The following is a 26,804-nucleotide window of genomic DNA, read 5'->3' on the forward strand; positions in this document are numbered from 1 at the left end:
TGGGCGGGGTTTAGTGTAACATCTCCGTTGTCCACTAGATGGCGCTGCTTAGCTTACTGGAGTGGATTCTTGTGGCACTTGTAGGTGTGTATGTGCATGCGTGGGGCGGCGGGGGGGTGAAGATGGCATCACCTAGCTACCCCGTCTCTAGTATCGAAACTCTTTGCTCTCCCCAACCAGCAATCGTGCACCTGTCCTTTGTCTCTGGCTTCCGTCCACTCCCCACTTTTACACTGTCTGTGACCAAGCTGTCAAGGTGCCAGGCGGCAACTCCCTCCTGAGTTTTATCTCATATGTGGCTGTGTTTCCTGACCCCTCATTTCTGAGGGACTGCAGCTTTGACCTGCTCAGATAATCTGGGAGAGGGTTTCACTGAGGAATGGCCCAGTGCCAGCTGCACCCAGGAACATTTGTGGGACTGCTGCTGCCGATGTCCTGAGACTATGTGCGGCTGGTTGCCAGCCCACCCCAGAAAAAGTTCACGCGGTCGTGTAGCAGCTGTGTTTCAGGGATTATGGAAAATCACAACACACATCTGGCACCACAGAGCTTTCATTCTTAAATTTATACTCTTTTTGTAGACAGTATTCTCCTAATCCAATAAGAGGCTTCTACCTACCCCATTCTTCTCCCACTTACACCCTCAATAGTGATATCATTTATTTTCCTTTGAGAAACTTGTTTACATAAACCATAAAGGAGATCACTTTATATCTATATATATCTAGATAGATATCTACCTATCTGTTAGGGCTTTCCCACTTGGGACTTTTCACTGTTGCTTCTATACCTGTATAATCCAGTCCTTCAGATTTCAAAACTTCAAGGAAAGTGAAATGTGTCATTTCCACACCAAAACTGGAGGTTTCCCATAGAGTGAATAGAATTTTGGCCTCCATATCCTTCACTTCCAGTTTTACTTTTCTTTTCTAAATTAATCCGTGAACTGTATCTTGTTTTCCCCAGGTATTGTGGTCCATATTTCTTGTTTTGTTTTGTTTCAAGTTTTTATTTAAATTCTAGTTAGTTAAACATTCTAGTATAGTGCACGATTGTTTTCAGGAATAGAATTTAGTGATTCATGACTTACATAAAAGACCCAGTCCTCAACACAACAAGTGTCCTCTTTAATACCCATCACCCATCTAGCCCATCCCCCACCCACCTCCCCTCCAGCAACCCTCAGTTTGTTCTCTATAGTCAAGAGCCTCTTGGAGAGAGAGAAAATGGCGGTGTAGGAGGATGCTGGGCTCACCTTGTCCTGCTGATCACTTAGATTCCACCCACATCTGCCTAAATAACCCAGAAAACCGCCAGAAGACTAGCAGAATGGACTCTTCGGAGCCAAGTGTAGACAAGAGGCCCACGAAGAGAGTAGGAAGGGCAGAGAGGCAGTGAGCACTACACGGACTGGCGGGAGGGAGCCGGGGCAGTGGAGGGGCAGCCCACCTGGCAAGGCAGAGCCCCCAAGTCTGACTTGCAAAAGCAGAGGGGCCGTACTGCATGAGTTCTGACAGCCAGTGGGGCTTAACATCTGGAATGTTATAAGTCAACAGCTCTGCTTGGAGAGTGGGAGGGCTTGAGGACACCGGGAGGAAGAGTTGCTAAACCCCGGAAGACAGAGCTCACCTTGGCGAGGAACAAAGGCGCTGGCCAGCGTCATCTCCCTCTCCCATCCCCCAGCTGAAATCCCAACGGGAACCAGTTCCCGTCACCAAATTTGCTTGCACTGTGCAAACACCCAACTCTGTGCTTCTGTGGATCCATCCCTCCAACGGGTCTACCTGCCTCCCTCCCAGTGCTGCAGGGCCCCTTCCGCAGGGGGACCACCAATGGCAAAGCAAGCTAAGCCACCCCTGCTCACCTTGCTGATCCACCCCGGCTAATATGCCAGATCCCATCAAAGCAGCACCACAAGCCTGGCAGTGTGCAAGTAGCCCAGACAGGGGCCACACCACTCCACAGTATGTCCTGCCCCTGAGAGTGGGAAAGATAAGGTACACACCAGTCTTACTGTGGCCCCAGCTGTGGGCTGGGGACAGACATCAGGTCTGACTGCGGCCCCACCCACCAACACAAGTTACTCCAGACAGCACAGGGGAAGTGCCCTGCAGTTCCGCACCACCCCAGGGACTATCCAAAATGACGAAACGGAAGAATTCTCCTCAAAAGAAACTCCAGGAAGTAGCGACAGCTAACATATTGATCAAAAAATGATTTAAGCAATATAACAGAACAAGAATTTAGAATAATAGTCATAAAATGAATCGCTGGGCTTGAAAAAAGTATAGAGGACAGAAGAGAATCTATTGCTACAGAGATCAAGGGACTACGAAATAGTCATGAGGAGCTAAAAAATGGTATAAATGAGGTGCACAATAAAATGGAGGTGACCACAGCTCAGATTGAAGAGGCAGATGAGAGAATAGGTGAAGTAGAAGATAAAATTATGGAAAAAGAGGAAGCTGAGAAAAAGAGAGATAAAAAAAAATCCAGGAGTATGAGGGGAGACTTAGAGCACTAAGTGATGCAATGAAATGGAACAATATCCATATAATAGGAATTCCAGAAGAGGAAGAGAGAGAGAAAGGGGCTAAAGGTGTACTTTAACAAATCATAGCTGAGATCTGGGGAAGGAAAAAGGCATTGAAATCCAAGAGGCACAGAGAACTCCCTTCAGATGTAACTTGAATCGATCTTCTGCACTGATATCATAGTGAAACTGGCAAAATACAAGGATAAACAGAAAATTCTGAAAGCAGCTAAGGATAAACATGCCCTAACATACAAAGGGAGACCGATAAGACTAGTGACAGACCTATCTACTGAAACTTGGCAGGCCAGATAGGAACGGCAGGAAATCTTCAATGTGATGAACAGAAAAAATATGCAGCCGAGAATCCTTTATCCACCAAGTCTGCCATTCAGAATAGGAGAGATTAAGGTCTTCCCAAACAAACAAAAACTGAAGGAATTCATCACCACTAAACCAGCCCTAGAAGAGATCCTAAGGGGGATTCTGTGAGTGAAATGTGCAAGGACCACAAAGTACCAGAGACATCACTACAAGCGTGAAACCTACAGACATCACAATGACTCTAAACCCATATCTTTCTATAATAACACTGAATGTAAATAGACTAAATGCTCCAACCAAAAGACATAGGGTATCAGAATGGATAAAAAAAACAAGACCCATCTATTTGCTGTCTATAAGAGACTCATTTTAGACCCGAGGACACCTTCAGATTCAAAGTGAGGGGATGGAGAGCTATCATGCTACTGGAAATCAAAAGAAAGCTGGAGTAGCCATATTTATATCTGACAAACTAGACTTTAAATTAAAGGCTGTAACAAGAGATGAAGAAGGACATTATATAATAATTACAGGGTCTATCCATCAAGAAGAGCTAACAATTATAAATGTCTATGCGCCAAATATGGGAGCCCCCAAATATACAAAACAATCACAAACATAAGCAACTTTATTGATAAGAATGTGGTAATTGCAGGGGACTTTAATTCTCCACTTACAACAATGGGTAGATCATCTAGACACAGGATCAATAAAGAAACAAGGGCTTTAACAATAAAGATACATTGGATCAGATGGACTTGACAGATATATTTAGAACTCTGCATCCCAAAGTAACAGAATATACTTTCTTCTCAAGTGCACATGGAACATTCTCCTAGATCACATACTGTGTCACAAAACAGCCCTTCATAAGTATACAAGAATTGAGATCATACCATGCATACTTTCAGACCACAATGCTATGAAGCTTGAAACCAACGATAGGAAAAAGCCTGGAAAACCTCCAAAAGCGTGGAGGTTAAAGAACACCCTACTAAAGAATGAATGGGTCAACCAGTCAATTAGAGAAGAAATTTAAAAATATATGGAAACAAATGAAAATGAAAATACAACAATCCAAACGCTTTGGGATGCAGCGAAGGCAGTCCTGAGAGGAAAATACATTGCCATCCAGGCCTATCTCAAGAAACAAGAAAATTCCCAAATACAAAATCTAATAGCACACTAAAGGAAATAGAAGCGGAACAGCAAGATACCCCAAACCCAGCAGAAGAAGAGAAATAATAAAGATCAGAGCAGAAATAAACAATATAGAATCTAAAAAAAACTGTAGAGCAGATCAATGAAACCAAGAGTAGGCTTTTTGAAAAAATAAACAAAATTGATAAACCTCTAGCCAGGCTTCTCAAAAAGAAAAGGGAGGGGACCAAACTCATGAATGAAAATGGAATTATTGCAACAAATCCCTCAGAAATACAAGCAATTATCAGGGAATACTATGAAAAATTATATGCCAACAAACTGGACAACCTGGAAGAAATGGACAAATACCTAAGCACCCACACCCTTCCAAAACTCAAACAGGAAGAAATAGAAAACTTGAACAGACCCATAACCAGCAAAGAAATTGAATCGGTTATCAAAAATCTCCCAACAAATAAGAGTCCAGGACCAGGTGGCTTCCCAGGGGAGTTCTACCAGACATTTAAAGCAGAGATAATACCTATCCTTCTCAAGCTGTTCCAAAAAATAGAAAGGGAAGGAAAACTCCCAGACTCATTCTATGAAGCCAGCATTACTTTGATTCCTAAACCAGACAGAGACCCAGCAAAAAAAGAGAACTACGGGCCAATATCCCTGATGAATACAGATGCACAAATTCTCAATAGTATACTAGCAAATCAAGTTCAACAGCATATAAAAAGAATTATTCACCATGATCAAGTGGGATTCATTCCTGGGCTGCAGGGCTGCTTCAACACTCACAAATCAATCAATGTGATACATCACATTAATAAAAGAAAAGATAAGAACCATATGATCCTGTCAATCGATGCAGAAAAAGCATTTGACAAAATCCAGCACCCTTTCTTAATGAAAACCCTCGAGAAAGTCAGGATAGAAGGAACATACTTAAACATCATAAAAGCCATTTATGAAAAGCCCACAGCTAATATCATCCTCAATGGGGAAAAACTGAGAGCTTTCCCCCTGAGATCAGGAACACAACAGGTATGTCCACTCTCACCGCGGTTGTTTAACATAGTGTTGGAAGTGCTAGCATCAGCAATCAGACAACAAAAGGAAATCAAAGGCATCAAAATTGGCAAAAATGAAGTCTAGCTTTCACTTTTTGCAGCTGACATGATATTATACATGGAAAACCCAATAGACTCCACCAAAAGTCTGCTAGAACTAATACATGAATTCAGCAAAGTTGCAGGATACAAAATCAATGTGCAGAAATCAGTTGCATTCTTATACACTAACAATGAAGCAACAGAAAGACAAATAAAGAAACTGATCCCATTCACAATTGCACCAAGAAGCATAAAATACCTAGGAATAAACCTAACCAAAGATGTAAAAGATCTGTATGCTGAAAACTATAGAAAGCCTATGAAGGAAATTGAAGAAGATTTAAAGAAATGGAAAAACATTCTGTGGTCATGGGTTGGAAGAATAAATATTGTTAAAATGTCAATACTACCCAAAGCTGCCTACACATTCAATGCAATCCCAATCAAAATTGCACCAGCATTCTTCTCAAAGCTAGAACAAGCAATCCTAAAATTTGTATGGAACCACAAAAGACCCCGAATAGCCAAAGTAATTCTGAAGAAGAAGACCAAAGCAGGAGGCATCACAATCCCAGACTTTAGCCCCTACTACAAAGCTGTAATCATCAAGACAGCATGGTATTGGCACAAAAATTGACACATAGACCAATGGAATAGAATAGAAACCCCAGAATTAGACCCACAAAAGTGTGGCAACTGATCTTTGACAAAGCAGGAAAGAATGGAAAAAAGACAGTCTCTTTAACAAAGGGTGCTGGGAGAACTGGACACCAACATGCAGAAGGATGAAACTAGACCACTTTCTTACACCATTCACAAAAATAAACTCACAATGGATAAAGGACCTGAATGTGAGACAGGAAACCGTCAAAACCCTAGAGAGAAAGCAGGAAAAGACCTCTCTGACCTCAGCCTCAGCAATTTCTTACTTGACACATCTCCAAAGACAAGGGAATTAAAAGCAAAAATGAACTATCAGGACCTCATGAAGATAAAAAGCTTCTGCACTGCAAAGAAAACAACCAACAAAACTAAAAGGCAACCAACAGAATGGGAAAAGATATTTGCAAATGACATATCGGACAAAGGGCTAGCATCCAAAATCTATGAAGAACTCACCAAACTTCACACCCGAAAAACAAATAATCCAGTGAAGAAATGGGCAGAAAACATGAATAGACACTTCTCTAAAGAAGACATCCGGATGGCCAACAGGCACATGAAAAGATGCTCAACATCACTCCTCATCAGGGAAATACAAATCAAAACCACACTCAGATACCACCTCACACCAGAGTGGCTAAAATGAACAAATCAGGAGACTATAGATGCTGGAGAGGATGTGGAGAAACAGGAACCCTCTTGCACTGTTGGTGGGAATACAAACTGGTGCAGCCACTGTGGAAAACAGTGTGGAGATTCCTCAAAAAATTAAAAATAGACCTACCCTATGACCCAGCAATAGCACTGCTAGGAATTTACCCAAGGGATACAGGAGTGCTGATGCATAGGGGCACTTGTACCCCAATGTTTATAGCAGCACTTTCAACAATAGCCAAATACGGAAAGAGCCTAAATGTCCATCAACTAATGAATAGATAAAGAAATTGTGGTTTATGTAGACAATGGAATACTACGTGGCAATGAGAAAGAATGAAGTATGGCCTTTTGTATCAACGTGGATGGAACTGGTGAGTGTTATGCTAAGTGAAATAAGTCATACAAAGAAAGACAGATACCATATGTTTTCACTCTTATGTGGATCCTGAGAAACTTACCAGAATATCATGGGGGAGGGGAAGGAAAAAAAAAAGAGGATAGAGAGGATGGGAGCCAAAACATAAGGGACTCTTAAAAACTGAGAACAAACTGAGTGTTGATGGGGGGTGGGAGGGAGGGTTGGGTGGGTGATGGTTATTGAGAAGGGCACCTATTGGGATGAGCACTGGTATTGTATGGAAACCAATTTGACAATAAATTTCATATTTAAAAAGAAAAAAACTCATTTGCAAAAAAAAGTCTCTTAGGGCTCCTGAGTGGCTCAGTCTGTTAAGCCTCCAACTCTTGATTTCAGCTCAGGTCATGATCTCACGCTTCATGAGATCAAGCCCCGTGTCAGGCTCTCTGCTGACAGCATGGCACCTACTTGGAATTCTCTCCACCCCTTCCCTGTTCATGCTTGCAAGCACATGTGTGTGCATGCTCTCTCTATATATAAATAAATAAACTTTAAGAAAAAAAGTCTCTTATGGTTTGCTTCCCTCTCTTTTTTTTCCCTTCCCCTGTGTTCATCTGTTTTGTTTCTACATATTCTTACCTTTTTACATATTTATTAGATATGCTTTACATGTTAGCAGAGCATTATGGGATTTTATAATGATCTTTTTTTGTTATATTTTATTTTTCTTGCTCCAAGATCCTTTAGGAAAGGAATTATACCTCATACACTTCTTGTTTCCAGCTATACCTGTCAAATTGTAGACATATATAAATACTCAATAAATACTAATTAATAGTAAAGTCATAGGCCAGCTCTAGCAACCGTGATATGAACATATCAAGGGTTAGATATCGAAAACACATCTTTGATGTGCTAACCTATTACTTTGAAGACCAACATCCTTAAATATTTGTTCAATAAAACATTTAGGATATCAGAATTGAAATGGGCCCAGCAACAGAGCTGAGCATTGGAGTTAGACATAACTATGTTATGTACAACTGGCGATAATGACCTTAAAATGCTTGACATATCACCTCATGTGTTTCACTTGTTTTCTCAGTAGTTAAAAGTTACCCCTGTTGTTATCAAGATGTTTTACTAATACCACAAGGAATTGTATAGTATATTTTAAACAGCATTGACTAAGTCCACTTAACAGTGTCTTAATGATTTGACGTCAACATTTAGGAACGTTATCAGTTATTGCAGTGTGCTATAAATGTTAATGTGACTGTAGTAATACAAGATGTTGGTATGATTGAACACTCACTTCTGCAAGGGAGTACTCTAGAAGTTTTCTCTTGGAGTGTTTGCAACTTTCACATACAGTCAGTGGAATCTGTGGACCTGATCCCCAAAGCAATGTAATGTGGCTACCAATCAGTAAAATGTGATTGATTAAAGGCTGGATTATCCTGGGGTGTCTGGGTGGCTCAGTGGGTTGAATGTCTGACTTTGGCTCAGGTTCATGATCTCACAGGGGTTTGAGTCCCTGTGGCTCGAGCTCGCAGGTTTAAGCCCCATGTCAGGCTTTGCACTGACAGCTCAGAGTCTGCTTCAGATTCCCTGTCTCCCTATCTCTCTGCCCCTCCCCTACTCATGCTCTCTCTCTGCCAAAAATAAATAAACATTAAAAAATTTTTTCTTAAGTTGGATTATCCTTCTACCCAGTGATTTTTGCTTTTTGGAGAAATCTCCCCCATTGCTGTCAGAATGGTTCATGGATTGGAGCCTGGTGTTGGGCTCTGTGCTAACAGCTCAGAGCCTGGAGCCTGCTTTGGATTCTGTGTCTCCCTCTCTCTCTCTCTGCCCCTCCCTGTTCATGCTCTGTGTGTGTGTCTCACAGAAATAAACATTAAAAAGTTTTTAAAAATCTGTATCATCACATTTCTACCTTTCTCCTATTTTTCATAGACTCCAATGAAACATATACGGGGGTATTGTAAGAGTATTTGGGGAAAGAACACCTCAAATTCTACAAAGTCTTCATCAGGAAAAGGAAGTAATATTTGTGATAACATGACACACACCCCCAGTATCCTCTAAGCTATTCCTAAATGCTTTGAGCTTATTGAAATCTCAGATTTAAAGCACAAAAAAACTACATTTGCAATATTAACCTAAGATGGAAAGTACTGCCTCCTGCCTGTGTGATGCGGGATTAGCTGTACCTGAAGCTGCTTTCCTGCTAAAGGTTATACTACAAGGATCTCTGTCCACAGGTGCAATCATGAAGTAAAATGAGGGTTGGGGGATACAAAAAGACAGATATTTTTTGGACGTTAATCTTGTATTCCCATGGTCACCTCTGTAAGTCTTACTTTTATAAACTTAGGAAAACGTATCATTTTACCATCTTCTGATACAAGAAGGTGATATGATTAGTCAGAATTGATTTAGCCATCCATGCAGAGACTGGGTGAGTAATAGGTAAGGGCAGGATACCTTGAATGCTGTAGGACAATGACATTTTCTAGTACCAAACAATTTTGTTTTATGAGAACATAGAGCATAGTACATGTAAAAAATAACAAGTCAGCCTGACCTTATTCTCATTAAATTCTGAAGGGGCTTGATTCACTGGAACCTACCTGGAGCAAAGTTCCCAAGCACTGTCCAATAGGGTGATTGCAGCATTATCGTTGTTCAGAGAACAGACTGTTTGGACTTGAGTTTCTTGGAAAAAGAAAAAAGGTCATTTTGGAAATCATGATTTTCAGAATTTTTTTCAACTTTCTCTAGTCTTTGTTAATACTTTGAGTCCAATGTTCATCTTTGGAATTTATGTGTAAAAAATATATTTTACCTTTTTAATGAGCTAGGGATGTGGGCAACTGTCTCATTCAGCAAGAGCTAATTACATACGATACAAAGCTATCTTTTGGTTTATATATCTGACCTTCAAGATTTTAGGCAGCTTATTATTTGATAAATTTAGATATCTGCTCTGTTTGAAGTACATGAAACAATATTGCTGTAGTATGTGCATGTTTTTCTTTGCTCAATCTTTTTTTAAGTAGATACAGTTTACACACTGAAAGGTGAGACTGATTCTTATAGTTTGGTCCTTGGACTTCTTAGAAGGCAGTTGTCAAGGAATTGAATTAGATAGCAACACTCACCATGGTGTAGACTGAGCTCTAAAACTAGTAGACATGACAGTGATCTCCTACTCCATCTTCAGGAGCAGTGTTGTTTCAAACAACAGTGTGTGTTCACTCCCTCTTTCTCTAGCACTCACTCACCAGCTGTGTTTTAACTGTGGCCATTATAGTTGCATGTAAAATCTACTAAAGCTACTTGGAGTAAAGGGAGTGGAGTTATAGACAGTCTCGGGCATTCTCATGGACATTCAGAAGTAGACAATGAGATATAGTTGGACCTCAGAGAACCTGGAATTAGAGTGCTGAAAACCAAAACCACACTTTTCATTTTTTAGGGACCACAGAGTCTCCCACATCTTCTTGTGAGTATCTCAATGCTCATCCACTCCTTCCTTCTCTCCTCCCTTTGTCCATTTTTTCTGTATATTCATTGTATATTTACTCCAGTGTGGATGTTTGCCCTGAATGTACATTGACTCTGTTGTCCACCACTATCTGGCACCTATCCATGTCAAATTATTTTTGTTTTTTCAAGTATTTATTTATTTTGAGAGAGAGAGAACACTTGCACGCATGTGCATTGGGGGAGGGGCAGAGAGAGGGAGAAAGAGAATTTCAAGCAGGCTCCGTGCTGCCAGCGCAGAGCCTGATTTGGGGCTTGAACCCATGAACCATAAGATCATGACCTGAGATGAAATCAGGAATCAGTTGCTTAACCGACTGAGCCATCTAGGTGCCCCCCCTGCCATGTCAGATTCTTAAGAGCAGAAAGTTGATTGGCTCAGCTCAACTTTTAGAGCAGAGGCACCAAGTTATAAGTCAAGGGCAAGCCAGAGAAATGACTATCTTTGGATCAGGTATCCATCCCAAAGCTAGTCATCTGTGGCTGGGGTGTGGGGATAGAGGTACATGGCACATGGGCTCACCTTTTCAGGAAGGCTTGAGCAATGTGGGCAGTTGCAGAGCCTGTCTATTGCACTTACACTCACAAACTTTATTCCTTCCTGGGTTTTTCAGAAGCAGCAGGACTAAATATCTAACCTCCCATCTACACCCACCTCAGCTCTGACACTCCCATCTCATTTCACACTACCAGTCTGCAGATGTGTTGTGTCCATTCTCATGTTATTTGCTAGCTCTCTGCTCTTCTACAGTCAGAAAGCTCAGGTTGCTAATCCCAGGCTTCTACATGTGACAGATATCTGTTTCTCTTTTTTTGCTTCCTGCCACTTTTCTTTCTTTTTGGCTCTTCAGGCTACTGTGACCACCCTGTACTACGAAATCTCTGAGAATGATTCTCCTTGGGATTACATAGGCCCTTGGCTTGGCTGCCAAAGAGATGTAAAGATTAGTTAAATTGTTAATTACATTCAGCTACTTTATGTTCCACTAGTGTGCTACAGGAGTGCTTCTCTAACTTTCAATGTGCACATGAAACACCTGGGGATCTTGTTAAAATGCAGTTGCCTTGGGAGCTGTCGTCGGGTTTGAGACTCTGCATTTTTAACAAGCTCCTGGGTCATGCTGCTGCCCATGCTGTTAAAAGAATGATACTTGCAGTAGAAGGCTAGATTGTGAAGTGCTGTGCCCTTACTGTAAATGCAGCCTTCTGTATAGGAAGCACCATGCCCGGGTGTCTTTGTATGCTCTTCCATGTTCAGCAGTGTGCCTCGTATGTGACGTAATTCAAATGTTGCTTGGGTCATTGAACTAGGCACACATGAAATGCAGGGTTTTCTATGCCTACTTTTTTTTTTTTTAAGTGAGTGTTTTTTAAAAAAAAGTGCTACTGCTAGGAATTTACCCAAGGGTTACAGGAGTGCTGATGCACAGGGGCACTTGTACCCCAATGTTTATAGCAGCACTCTCAACAATAGCCAAATTATGGAAAGAGCCTAAATGTCCATCAACTGATGAATGGATAAAGAAATTGTGGTTTATATACACAATGGAGTACTACAGGGCAATGAGAAAGAATGAAATATGGCCCTTTGTAGCAACGTGGATGGAACTGGAGAGTGTGATGCTAAGTGAAATAAGCCATACAGAGAAAGACAGATACCATATGGTTTCACTCTTATGTGGATCCTGAGAAACTTAACAGGAACCCATGGGGGAGGGGGAGGAAAAAAGAAAAAAAAAAAAAAAAAGAGGTTAGAGTGGGAGAGAGCCAAAGCATGAGAGACTCTTAAAAACTGAGAACAAACTGAGGGTTGATGGGGGGTGGGAGGGAGGGGAGGGTGGGTGATGGGTATTGGGGAGGGCACCTTTTGGGATGAGCACTGGGTGTTGTATGGAAACCATTTTGACAATAAATTTCATATATTGAAAAAAAAATAAATATTTATTTACTGAATTTAAAATAAATGTTAATCTAACAGAGGGCAAAAAAAAAGTGCTAAAAATCAGTTACATCAATAAACATTTCTTTAGGATCTGATTATGCAATAAACATTTCTTAAGGAGAAATATAAGGAGACTATTACAGTTCCTGTCCTCAAGGAGAACACTGGTGTGTTTACCACTAACTCTAATATATTTTTACTGGAATTGTGGAAATGATTTTAGAATTGTAGGGGTAGCAGTTAAGGTAAATGAGCCTGTTTATGCTGCTAGCAATTTGACCTTCTGTAATTTAGAAGTCATTTTTCTATACATACAGTGAGGTTAGTGGAGTTATTGGGATGTTTATGTGTGATAATGCATATAATAAATGTCGTCACTTAATAAATGATCACTCCTGTTTTATGAGTAATGATGGTGGAATTAAGAATAATAGCAGTAATATTTAAGATAGTTTTTATTATCCAGCTAATTCACTCTAGGAAAATACTTTGTCCCTCCCTTTCCTCTCCAAGTCCATATATTACCCTAATGTGCGATTTCACTTTGTAGGACTTATCTGCAGTTTAATCTTAATATTGTTCTTGTTTAAAGTTTAAGCTTCAAGGAACATGCATTTTAAGAATTCAGTAGATTTCCCTTGGTACAAAACTGCTTTAGGCACTACCATAGAAAGATAGAAAGAAAAAGAAACATGTTTTCCTACATTGCAGCTGGTTAAACCCAAACTGTTATTTTTCCCTTCACTCTGATGTCAAAAAATTAATGTGCTTGAAGTGTTTCTCTATACCTCTCTTGCCATGTTGGATGGGACAGAAAATACATACGTATACACAAATTTACGTGCATATATACATAAATTCACAAGTGAATAAAAAAATGTGTTAAATAATAATATCATCTTTGGAAAGAAAGTAAATGGGATATGCAGTGAAAGGAATATTGAAATCACAAGTATTGGCTTAGATCTTATTTATAAATGATAAGCATCCACATAATGAATAACATCTGTATTCTTCAACTAAGGCCAATAAACAGATATATTGTACTTCCCACACAAAATAGAAACCAGCTTGCAATAAATGAACAGTTTTTCATTCATGATACACTCAATCAATTTCTAGAATAAAACTGACAGACCATCTTCTTTATCCCCACATAAAGTAGAGTATCACCATGAGCTTCCATGAAGAAAAAGTTGGTCAGGGCAACAAATGTAGCTGTTGATATAGTTGCAACTGTTAAAGAAGTCTTCAGGAGACTTACCTTGTGAGAGGTTGGCACATGAGCCTCTGAATCATAAGTGTTACCAGCATCTTACTGAGAAGAAGTACTTACAAAGAAGACCTTAGAAATAAACATTTAGAGTTGACCCTTGAACAACACAGTTTGAAATGCACGGGTCCCCTCATATGCCACTTTTTAAAATAAACACAGTATATACTGTAAAAGTATTTTCTCTTCCTTTTGATTTTCTCTTCCTTATGGTTTTCTTTTCTCTAAGAGCTTACTTTATTCAAACAGTACAATATAGAATACATACAACATATGAAATGTGTGTCAGTTGCTGTTTATGCTATCAGTAAGGCTTCCAGTCAGCAGTAGGCTATCAGTAGGTACGTTTTGGGGGAGTCAGTAGTTATATATGGATTTTTGACTGGAACAGGGGGTCAGTGCCTCTAATGCCTGCATTGTTCAAGTATCAGCGATATTATTCTTCCATTACCTAGTTCTTTTTTCATTACCTATGTGACCCAGATGTAACCCAGATAGCAGCTCCCTGGATTTCTTGATGTCCTCCAGTATACCAAGGTCAACTTGTTCTTTAAAATACAATTTAAATGAACTCAAATCACAGCCTCACATACAAGAAGTTCCCAGCATCCCTCCCAGTATTTTTAGCAGTTTTACTTGGAGCTTACATCTCTCCTGGACTCCTTTGCTTCTGAGTTCCTTCTCATGTTGATTTCATACAGGAAAAAAGAAACTGAAATACCCCAGGCCATATATATGTGTGTGTGTGTGTGTGTGTGTGTGTGTGTGTGTGTGTGTGTATGCACAAAATATATATACATATATAAATATATATATAAATATAAACATATATATACAAATATAAACATATATATGTATATATACATATATATATATATTTTTTTTTTTACATCAAGTTGGGTAATGCAAGTGAAAACACTTCAAGAGGTACAAAGTGCTATCTAGGGGAGGTAATAATCTTCCTAAATGAGATAGTGACATAAAGCATCGTGAATGTTCTAAGAGCAGACCAGAAGGGAAAAACTGAAGATAATGAAATAGCATCTGCTTGTTTCATCTGGCTGAAAATACAATAAAGGGTGAAGCGCTGACTAGATTTTGAAGTCAATTAGATTGTCTGTGGGTTATAATAAGAAAGGAAATTTACCCATGGAAGTTTAAAAGGGAATGAACAGCCAAAGTGAGTCATGTGATTGCAAGAATCCAGAAGAGTATTCCACACCAAAAGAGAGAAGGGTTGGCAGAATACTTTGAAGCAGGGTGAGGCAGTAATTACAAGGAACACATTTTCCTTACCGTTTTAAAGACAGCAGATCCACATGGCCTTTGTCTCATTTTCTGGTGACTGCCAGGTCTGCTCCTGAAGCAGTAGCTGCCAGGGCACTAATCAGCTGCTTCTACAGCTCTCGTGTGTGCCTGGCTCTCAGTCTCATTACTTACGTTACATTCAGTTTTCCCAAGAATTTGTTCCCAGCCTCCTTTCAGAAACTATTTCTGACATGGTATTCACTGTTTCCTAACTCTGCACATCACTCTCATGTGGTGTAATCCTCAAACTACCTGGATATGCTGTATCTCTTAATCGATTGGACTGAAAGAAATTTGGGTAGGTGAGGTTCATTTGTTGTTGCTGTTGTTTTAAGGGCAGAATATACTTCATTTATCTTAGGCACTTTTTTTTTTAAACAGTTTTTTTTTCAATGTTTATTCTTGAGAGAGAGAGAGAGAGAGAGAGAGAGAGAGCAGGGGAGGGGCAGAGAGAGAAAGGAAGACACAGAATCTGAAATAGGCTCCAGGCTCTGAGTTGTCTGCACAGAGCCCAATGCAGGGCTCGAACCCACAAATTGCGAGATCATGACCTGAGCTGAAGTCGGATGCTTAACTGACTGAGCCATCCAGGTGCCCCCATCTTAGGCACTTTGCATTATATGTCAGAAGCTTTATTCTATAGCACTAGAAATCCCTTTATGATACTACTGATTAGAAAATTAGAGTAGTACCTATTAGCATTAAAGGTAATGAGAAAAGGTAAATGAGAATTTTAAAGAAGGTATTCTTTCATTAAAAGTAATTTGAAAATGTGGAATGACATAGCTTGTTACCTACTTCCATGGACAGGGTCACAGAAGTGTGGAGTCCTTGACTGCTGTCTGCACTAGTGGCTTACCTTTTTAGCCCTATCTCATTTGCAAGTATCTCATTTGATAGCGTTATAGAAGAGTTGTCTGGCTCCCTAGACCCAAAGAAAGGTGATATGTGCATAAGGCAGATTGTTGGGGAAAGACCGACATGGAGTCACAGCTACACAGAAGTGGGCACAGTCAGGGCCGTGCAGTCTAGCAGTGCTGAAGTAGCCAAGAAGGCAGGAAGTGCTGCGACAGGACTAGGCATGCTGTGGAGCCAAAGCCCTCCTCATCAATGATCTGGCCCCATTTTGCCCATGCGGAAGACAAACTTAGGGCGCTCTCAGCAGCCCAGCACTCATGAGAGGCCATGATTTGTGTGCCTCCAAAGAATATGGAGCAATTGGGTCACTTCAGCATTGGTTAATTTTCCTGCCCCCTTTTCTGAAAGAACAGGCCAGCTTGGCCAAGGCATCATACAAGCAGGGAGAATTGCAAAGGAGATTTTTAAGAGCTGTGGTGCATAGAGAATTCCCTTCTCTTCCCAAGAGCCACTGCAGACTTGCCTAGTTTCTTATAACTTCGTAGGGGTCCACTCTGCCTCTTTTAACCAGGATAGTGTGCCATTCTTTGGGGTTCTGGTTTCAAAGGTTGTCTTCTAAAGGAAAGGCGAGTTTTTCAGAAGGCGCTTCAAGTAGAGATGTGACAACCAAATGTGGTCAGCCGCTGGGAAATGCAGATGTTGAAGAGTCAAACCTATGCTATAGCACTTGGTGCAAAATGTTTATTACTGCTCGAGCAGCTCACAATAGCTTCAGTAACCCCACTTTACAGACTGAAGTTGAATTATGACATTTTTCAAGGTAGAGCGAAAGCAGTGAAGTCTGTATGAGTTCCTTTGTCAGTATCTGTATTTGTCTAAACAACTTTAGGCTGGTCTCTGGCAGTGAATCCATAATTCAGATGAAAACAATTGTTTAAAGCCAATGTATGTAAAATGAGTAGCCAACATGACTACTATTTTTAGTGCAGAAATATATTCAAGATCAAAGCCATTGGTGTTTGCCTGTTTTATTTAATCATACGCCTTTTACCTGGAAGACACAGGTCTTGTGGCATAAAGATGAGTGTGCAGGGAATGATTCAGGCTTTGTGTGTCCAAATTAAATTCTAAAAGCCAGGATATTCATCATTCTGACATCTCTTTGCAGATGCAGAATGTGTATTGAAATATCTCTTGAAATGTGTCTTGTTTACTTAAGGAATACATTTACCAGATCATGTTAATTAGAAATAATACCTGAGTAAGGTCTTTAATAATGTATCTCTTTTTAAATATAAAATGGAGGCACTATTTTTCCCAGTTTCAAGAATGGCTGTTTCTCCTGATTTCCTATACTTTAGATTTTGAGGTGTCCTTCTGACTAGTTTATGTTTTTTTCAGAGTTTTGAGTTTTCTTGAGAATCCATTATTTTTGGCTGTATGTAATCTAGGTTTGTAGATATTATGTGTTAAAAATGGAGAAGTCGGAAAAAGATATTTGAAATGAGACACTCCATACTATTAAGATTTCTTATAATTGAAAGTATTATAGTATTATTTTTTTATTTTTTAATGGTTTATTTATTTTTGAGAGAGAGAGCACAAGCAGGAGAGGGGCAGAGAGAGAGGGGGACAGAGGATCTGAAATGGGCTTTCACTAACAGCAGTGAGCCCAATGCAGGGCTCAAACCCACAAATTGGGAGATAACGACCTGAGCCAAGGTGGGACACTCAACCAACTAAGCCACTCAGAAGCCCCGGTATTATGTTGTAAGAGGTATGTTCTTTGCAATACCTCAAAAGCACAGTTTTAGATATTGAGAACATATTTTTAGCAGTCCTCCATTTTGACATTTTTTTGTGAAAGATTTGATGTAAAGAGCAAGAGGATTTTATGACCAATGAGTAAAAATTTCCAGTTAAAGCGGTGCCTGAGTGGCTCAATTGGTTGAGTATCTGACTTCTGCTGTCAGTGCGGAGCCTGCTTTGGATCCTCTGTCCCCCTCTCTCTCTGCCCCTCCCCCACTTGCTCTGTCTCTCTCAAAATAATTACACTTAAAAAAAATTTCCAGGTACATCTCAGAAACCATTTCCCATGGAAAGCTTACCTTGGACCTCATTGATCTAAGTAAACTCCAGAATCATAAATACAATTGTGTAGTAGAACTTCTAAGTGGAAAGTTGTCATCATTTTCAAGAGAATTAATGGCTCTTGGAGGTATGTATAACTTATAAATGAGAAAACTGTCATTCACTCAAAAAACAAGATTGTAGAAATGACAGAATGAACCCTAGGAATCCTCAAACTTGCGTTTTTGTTTTTTTTTTTAATTTTTTTTAACGTTTATTTATTTTTGAGACAGAGCATGAATGGGGGAGGGGCAGAGAGAGAGGCAAACACAGAATCAAAAGCAGGCTCCAGGCTCCAAGCCATCAGCCCAGAGCCTGACACAGGGCTCGAACTCACAGACTGCGAGGTTGTGACCTGGCTGAAGTCGGACGCTTAACCGACTGAGCCACCCAGGCGCCCCAAACTTGTGTTTAAATAATGCCTCCTTGGGGTGCCTGAGTGGCTCAGTTGATTGGGTCACCGACTTCATTCAGCTCAGGTCATGATCTTGCAGCCTGTGAGTCCAAGCCCCGCGTTGGGCTCTGTGCTGACAGCTCAGAGCCTGGAGACTGTTTTGGATACTGTGTCTCCCTCTTTCTCTGCCCTTCCCCCACTTGCACTATGTCTCTCAAAAATAAATAAAAACATTTAAAAATTTTTAAAAACAAAACCAAAAAAACAATGCCTTCTTTTATGAGGTCCTCAATAAGACCTTGGTCTCCATAGGCCAATAAGACAGAGCTAGAAAAGTGAATGTGAATTTCTCAAATTTATTTTGCCATAACCTTTGTTGAAGTCTTCTGAGCACCTCAGGATATGCGTGTTCCACAGAACTTACTTTGTGAAGCAGTGGGCTGGATTTAATCGGGTAGCCTGTACTCAAACCAGGCTTCAATTTGGCAAATCAAAAATTTGCTTTTGCCAACATTTAGATACAAAGAGCTAGTATAAAGTGATGATGTAACCCATTCTCAATTTAGAAACGTGTTTATTGAAGTTGTCTGAGTTGTCTTGTCTCTTCTGTCCTCCAGGTGTTTCATCCCAAACATCTATGCGGCTCTCTTCACTGGGGCTCTTGTTCCTTTAACGTGCCTTGTGGTAGTGTTTGTGGTGTTCATCCATGCCTACCAGGTGAAGCCACAGTGGAAAGCATATGACGACATCTTCAGAGGAAGAACAAATGCTGCAGGTTTGAAAGGAACCCTTTTCCCTTTTTGTACTTTTGAGATGGGAACTTTTTAATGGTGGGAAAAATGTCACTGAATATTGTTTACCAAAAAAAAAAAAAAAAAAAAAATGGAGAAAAGTTAGACTCAGCTTCTAGCACTGAAGCCATAGGTTAATCTATGGCTCTCCAGTTTCACCTGCTTCTTGGCACTTCCTGACATGTCTCTTTCTTCAGGGTGCCATAGGTTTTATCGCTGGTTCCAGTTTTGTCCTTAAGATACTCGTGTTCAAGGGGCTCCTGAGTGACTGTCAGCTAAGTGTCCGACTTCAGCTCAGGTTATGATCTCACGGTTCGTGGGTTTGAGCCCTACATCAAGCTCTGTGCTGACAGCTTAGAGCCTGGAGCCTGCTTCAGATTCTGTGTCTTCCTCTCTCTGCCCCACCCACTTGTGTACTCTCTCCCTCTCAGTCTCAAAAATACATATATAAATGTAAAAAAAAAAGGTAAAAAAAAGATACTTATGTTCCAGGAGCTTTTGGGTGGCTCAGTCAGTTAAGGGACCAACTCTTGGTTTCAGCTCTGGTCATGATCTCACAGCTTGTGAGATCAACGCCCGCGTTGGGCTCTGTGCTGGCAGCATGGAACCTGCTAGGGATTTTCTCTCTCCCACTCTTTCTGTTCCTCCCCTGCTTGTGCTCTCTTTCTCTCTCCCTCTCTCAAAATAAATAAACATTTTTAAATTTTTTTTAAAAAGATACTCATGTTCAAGTCAATGCCTCACAGCCTTGGGAACTGCTTCCCCGGGCTTTCTTCAAGCCAAGCAAGAACAGCCTGTGTTCAACCTGTGAAATCTATTCGTTTCTTTCAGCTTCTGAGCCTTCATCACAGACAGCCCTCCCTAATGCTCATGAGTGCTGTATTTTGCTTGTGGGGTTTTGATTGTGCTGACAGATGTTTAAAAACATATGTGATGGGATAGCTTCATAACTGGCTACACATGTCTGGTTACTTAAGAGCGCAAGTCTTTCCAGCGCAAGTTGGCTTTCGCTGCAGCTCATTTTTTCCTTTTGAATCATACTTAACACAGGTTTTTATGACCTGATTCTTTTTTGTTGTTGTTGTTGTTAGATTAGAGTCTCTTAGGAATTTTCTTAACTAGGAACAGTAACCATACACCTTCATAGAGAAAATTCTCTCTAAATTGGTGTCAGTGATGGGGATATTAGAGAGAATCTTGTGATCTGGGGATGGGGGACCCCTCTTAGGCCAATGAAAAAGTCTCTTTTCTGAATTTTTACAGATCTAAAGCCAAATGAGTAAGAGGAATTCTTCACATTTTAAGTGCTTTCCAAAGTTTAAGCAAGTTACCATATACAAAGTCCCTTGAATAGTATCTAATACATTATTATCAGCTCAACAGAAATTGTCACAGGATGAGAAAAGGAGACCCTCTAATGTATGAAGAGACTTCTAGTTCCTGAAATGGATGAGGGAACACATGAAAAGATTTCCTCATGATATAAAGAGAAGGAACTTCTTGATGTTAGTTTGTGAGGTAGTTTGTAGGGTAGCTGTTTCTAGCCAGCTCTTGTCTCCCCTTTCCCATTTAGCATGCAGTCATTGTGTGGGCTGAAATTTTATATAACGTTATGATTAATCTTAACTTTTTAATAGAAGAAGTAATATTCAATGTAGAAATCCTACTTTTTCATGGGGCATAGGATTTATCCAGAAACTCTGCTTTTTTTCAACTTGGGATTCATTTTAGTAAAATTAATATTCTCTTCTGAACAGAAAGTTTGTTTTCTTTTCCCAAATGATAAGATTTGTTTTGTTTTCTATATGATATAAAAGTGCTAGTGTTTGCATGTTTTCAACAGTGATAACATAAGGGCCTAACCTAATGAGTTAATTCTTTTTCATGGCTAACTACCTTTTGGACATGATCCATCATGGATACAGTAGATAATAATACTCCAATTATCTGAAAAACATAGCCCTCAAGCATTAAACATAATGCTAAAAGCTTCAGCATACTTGTTTCTCAACTAGGGAAACCTCTCGTGCAATGAAATATTAATAGAAGCATTGTTCTGTTGTAGCTTTTCAAATAAAAATACTATTATAATTCTAATTCCCCTATTCCCATGTCAATTCAGTCTAATAGTCATTATTTCACACTTGGACTCTTACAGTATTTTCCTGACTGGCCACTAGTTGTAGTCTTTTTCTTCCCTATCTCATCTTCTCAGATGTGTATATTTCAGAACTGTAAAGTAGGTTCCCTGACTCCAGCATTACAGTCACTTGTTGTTCTCTCTCGTTGCCTGAGAGAAGTCCAGTCTCTTTAGCCTACAATACAGGAGTTCCTATAGTCCACGCACCAGGCCATCTTTTCATCCCCAAGTTACTTAATATTTATCCTGCCTTCTGACCATCCCATGTATTTTCTCTTTCCTAAAATTACCTGATACTGTCATCTTTGGTCATGTAAGGAGACCTCTGCTCTGCACTCTTCATCAATAGCTGACAGAACCCATGTGTTTAGTAAGTAATATGAGAAAATGTGGATGAGAGAGAGGTGGAAGACATTTATTATCCTCCCATAATCTTCATTAGCTCCCTAAAACTGTCTAAAATAAACCCATCATTTCCGTAAAAATAGTATGCTAGATAAGCACAAGTGAATTCCCCTAGACCCTCCCTTCCAAGAAGGTACTACTAAGTTTGAGTTGCCTGGGTGGCATAATCGGTTAAGCATCTGACTTCCGCTCAGGTCATGATCTCAACAGTTCGTGATTTCATAGTTCACAGTTAGTGACATTGCAGAGCCTTCTTGGGATCCTCTCTCCCCCTCTCTCTCTGCCCCTCCCCCACACACTCTGTCATTCTCTCTGTCTCTCTCTCTCTCTCTCTCTCAAAAATGAATAAACTTAAAAATTTTTTTTTCTAAAAGTTCCCAGCATGCTACCTCTTCTCCGAAGCCTTTGCAGTTGCCTCTTCACAGAACCACATCAAATAAGAATTGCTCCTTTCCCCATCTCTGCCTTTAAAGCTCGTTGTCCCTATAGCCATTATAGCACTTATCATAGAATGAGATGGTGACTTCTTTTGGTGTGTGTGGTTGATTTCCTTAATAAATGATGAATTCCTGGAGGGCAAGGACCATTTATTATTCATCTCTATCTGTATCAGCACAGTCTTGTAAATTGCTCAGTAGATAGCAGGAGCATAGTTAATATTTGTTGACTAAATGAATAAATTAATAATCATAAATGTACCATAAAATCTTTTAGGTATGGATCTTTAAGGTAAATATAGCATTAAAAAGAAGAGGAATCTGTTATATCATCAAAAGTAAAAATTAAAGGATTTACCTCATTGATCTCATTGTAGGTATCCCTTTGAAAGTTATTATCATTGGGACTGTAATTTTTTTCTTGACTTCTGTGATTCCCTAAAATATGCATTCAGCTTTGACTGCTGGCATGATCTTTTATATTTTACTTGCAATGTACTGTAACCACCTCCATTTGAATACATTCCACTTAATTCAAATTCAAAATTTCTAGAAGAAAAAGAAAATGTCTTCTCAACCAAGGAGCATTTGATACTGTTTGAATCTTTTGGCTAAAATTACTTTGCATTGACCTGAAGAGTGTCCAGTCAGGATGGCACTGTAAATTCATTTATTGCCCTCTGCCCTACTCCATAGAAGCCCTCACCTGGGACGTACAGACAGGATATAACAAGAGAAAATATTTTTTAAAGGGACATGTCTTTGGGTCAGAAATAGAACAGGAACACAAAGTAGTAAACTGGGCTGAAGCCATGGATCCAAGGTTTTCTGGGTCCACAAGCCAGTGGATGTGGGAGTATCTCCACTGATGGGGGAGTGAATTAGGAGCTAAAATATTTCACCAAAGGCAGGTAGACTGGAGCAGTAGCACTTGCATGAAACACCTGCCACAGTAACTTGGGCTTTGGGTTACAGGAATTTGGGAGGCCAAGGAGAAGGCAGACCAAGCATTTGATCTAGTATCTGGCCCAGTTTTCCAGAGTTTACAGACTGTTTTGCTATCATATCCACATGTCACTGTAGGGGCTGGAGGCCCAAGACATAAAACTAGTTCTCCTTGGATAGGAGAGCTGAGTGGAGGCAACCATAAAATCATTAGAAAAACACAGACAGACAAAGAGAGTAAGCAAAGGAACAGATGTTTTCTACTCAAGATTAGCTGAAGTATAAATGTTTCAGACATTGGAAAAAAACCAACAGATAGCCTTTAAAATCAGCAATCAAAAAGATGAATTTAAGCCAGAAAAGAAGTTTACATATAGAATAAACTATAAATAAGTTTGATAAGTAAGTTAGGATCCCTGAAAATATAGAGCAGGAATCATCAAACTGTGGCCCTACTGGCCACTCACCTTTCCCCATTTCATCTATTCTCTAGTAGCTTCATGGAGATCTAATTTACCTGCAAAAGTTCATCTGTTTAAATTTACATTTCAGTGGTCTTTAGTGTATTTATATAGTTGTGTAACTATCACCATAATCTAATTTTAGAACATTTTCATCACCTCAAAAAGAAACCCCATATCCATTAGCAGGCATTCCTCTTTCGACACTTCCCTGAGCCCTAGCTAATCATTAATCAACCTTCTATCTCTAGAAATGTGTCTGTTCTGGACACTTCCTGTAACGGGGTCATGGAAGATGTGGTCTTTTGTGTCTAGCATCCTTCATTAGCATCATGGTTTCAAAGTTCATATATGTTATAGCATGTAGCACCACTTAGTTTTTTGGTTGTTTTGTTTTGGTTTGGTTTTTTGACAAATAATATGCCAGTGTATAGATACACTACATTTTCATTTTCCATTCATCAGTTGATGGACATTTGGGTTGTTTTCACCTTTGGGCTATTAAGAACGCTGCTGTGGACATTCATATACAAGTTTTTATATTAACATAGGTTTTCATTCCTCATGGGTATATACCTAGAAGTAGAACTGCTGGGTCATATGGCAGCTCTGTTTCACATTTTGAAGAACTGCCAAAGTATTTGCCGAAGTGGAGGTGCCTGGGTAGCTCAGTCTGTTAAGCATCCAACTCTTGATTTTGGCTCAGGTCATGATCCCATGGTTCATGGGATCGAGCCCCTCAGGCTCTGCACCGACCCTGTAGAGCCTGCTTGAGCTTCTCTCTCTCTGCCCCCCCGACTCGCGCATGTGTGTATGCACGTGTGCATGTGCCCTCTCTCTTTCTCTCTCTCTTAAAAAATAAATAAACATTTAAATAAATAAACAATTTTCCAAAATGGCTACAGTGACCTGTTTTTTAAGTAAATTTTGTTTGAAAGTGAGCCACACCCATTTGTTTGCATGGATCCTATGCTGCTCTCACAATGCAGAATTGAGTATATGTTGCTGCAACGGAGACCGTGTGGCCTACAAACCCTAACATATTTAATATCTGACCATTTACAGAAAAAGTTGAACAGCTGACCCCTGATATAAAGAAACATATATCCACTAAAAACATTTAAACATGAAAAACAAAAATAGGTATAAACAATATAAAAACAGGCAAATATGAAAATGAAATAATTTCAGAAATCTTGGCAATGAAAAATATACTCTTTGAAATATTGAAATATCTTGACATTTGAGGTAAACCTAGATGAGTAACAGAGAAGAGGAATGAATTAGCATCTGATGGTAGGATTGAGGAATTCACCGAGGTCATGTGCAAAAAAGAGAAAATATGAAAACTAAGCTAAGGGGTATGAGAACACATCACAAAAGACAAGAATATAGGGAATGGAGAAAAAGAAGATTTGAAGAGGTAATGCTTGAGACTTTTTCAGAATTGAAAAAAATGAACACAATTACACATAAGGTAAACACATTGTAAAAAGCGGGGCAGGGGGAGGTGAGAGAATGCTGAGAAGTCTAGTATATTAGCAAAATATAAAGTACATTTTGAAAGTTCCCATGTCTGTATTTTTGAAAAACTGGAGAATGAGCACCTTTTCTTCGCTTCTCATATCCGGTACTGTTATGAGCAGCACCAGCCCCACACAGGAGTTCAGATGCCACCTTGCAAACACATGCCACTAAGCTCGCTGCAAACCTGAGCTCTAAAAGCAGCACACAAACTCTTCTCTGCTTCTCTCTGAGAAACCTGCACTTTTTACACCCCATGTACACTAATGCCTGAGGAGGAAGGCAGTTCTAATTAGTCTGAAGCATATCCAGCTTGGTTCTGCAATTCCAAGCATCTATGAAAGCAGCCTTTTTTCCCGAAGCACCTCTGATCTGATGGCTTATAGTTTAGGTATATTTTGCCTTGCGTTCTTTAACTGGATGAGCATTTATAGATATATTAGATAGCAGCATGAGAAATGTATTTTCAAGTAGTGAATCGAGAGTTGAAATCACTTTTAACAATGAGTAAGATGCATTATGAGAAGGAAAGGTCAATTTGTAGTTTCCTTACAGCCAAGCTAGGTTTTGTGTTCAAGTAAATGGGATGGCTGTGATTATTTACTTACTGTAGAGTTTTAGGTTTGGTAAACAGTTGTGATAAGTTAACTCCAGCATCAGACCTCTTTGACTACCTAACGAGTTGGCAGCAGTCATTTTTTTAGGCCTGGAGTCTTCTCTATTCTATAGAACTGTTCTCCAAACTAATCACTCTTATGCAGATTAGATGTATTGGACAACTGGAGCAGGTTTAGGTCAATCTACTGCATTTGGTTATGATTACTAAGGATCAGTCCCTTTACACTTTGTGTTCTGAGTGCGTTTTTTGCTCCTGATAGCCCTTTATTTCAGAGTGCAGATAAACTCAAGGAAATCTAAAGGAAAGAGGAACAGAGAAGGAGTTGCCAGTGAATACAATACACTCCGTGCTGTAGTCTCCCAAAGAAGGCTACAGTCCATCCCTTCCCTTTCTGAGTGTGGTCTGGGGCAGTGCTTACAGCTTGGCATTCTGTGACCCTTTTGCTGCCAGACCGCTGTGAACCAAATTTTCGACGGTCAGTGGCTCCTAATGAGAATCACTGGCCTCCTCCTCCTCCCTTTAGTGGGGTGAGTGTGAGTGAGAATGAGTCAGGAAAAAGGTATGTTCCCTGAACTAAATTTCAATGTCTGAAACAGCGTTTTAAACAAAGCCTATAATTTTAGGGTTTGGTTTTGATCTCTGGCAGTGATAAGCTTGTCTCTCCTTTTAGGCTCATTAGAATTTACTGGTTCTTTCTGAATCATCATCCAATTCCAATGTGAAGAATGATTCATGGATCAGGGAAGGAAAATTAATTTGAATAAAAAGAGGAAGTAGGTGGTTACAAATCCCTTTCTTATAAAAATCCCACGTATGTTTCAGTATGTTACATAAAGGTGGCTTGATCCAGCTACCTGTGGATAGCATAAATCTGAGGTGTGTGGCATCTCTGGAACTATAATAACTGCTTCTCTACTTGGGAGCATATTTGAGGATGAATGCTTCCATTTTTTTTTTTGAAACTCCATTTCCTCATACTTAGGGTGAACAACAGTAGTAAAATAAATAAAGATTCCATTGCAATTATGAAAATCATTGAAAAGTTGTTATAATGAATATAATATATAACAATATATAACATATCAATATATAATAATTAGTTAATATATACTATTCATTACATTAATATATAAATTATTATTAATATATAATTGGTTGTTATTACTATATGATATAATTAATGTATCATCGCATACACCCTAAAGTTGAGTGATTTTTTTTTCTCTCTG

At 39.6% G+C, this 26,804-nt stretch overlaps 1 protein-coding gene across 1 annotated transcript in view; it reads left to right on the top strand.

Moving 5' to 3' along the window:
- The window catches only part of ADGRV1 (adhesion G protein-coupled receptor V1), a 568,614-nt gene that overhangs the window by 451,214 nt on the left and 90,596 nt on the right, over nucleotides 1–26,804 (top strand). Inside the window, 1 exon segment of the mRNA XM_045497872.1 lies at nucleotides 18,871–19,028. Coding sequence (XP_045353828.1) covers nucleotides 18,871–19,028 — 158 coding nt within the window.

Source organism: Leopardus geoffroyi, chromosome A1 (genome assembly GCF_018350155.1).
Source record: "Leopardus geoffroyi isolate Oge1 chromosome A1, O.geoffroyi_Oge1_pat1.0, whole genome shotgun sequence".
Classification (NCBI taxonomy): Eukaryota; Metazoa; Chordata; class Mammalia; order Carnivora; family Felidae; genus Leopardus; species Leopardus geoffroyi.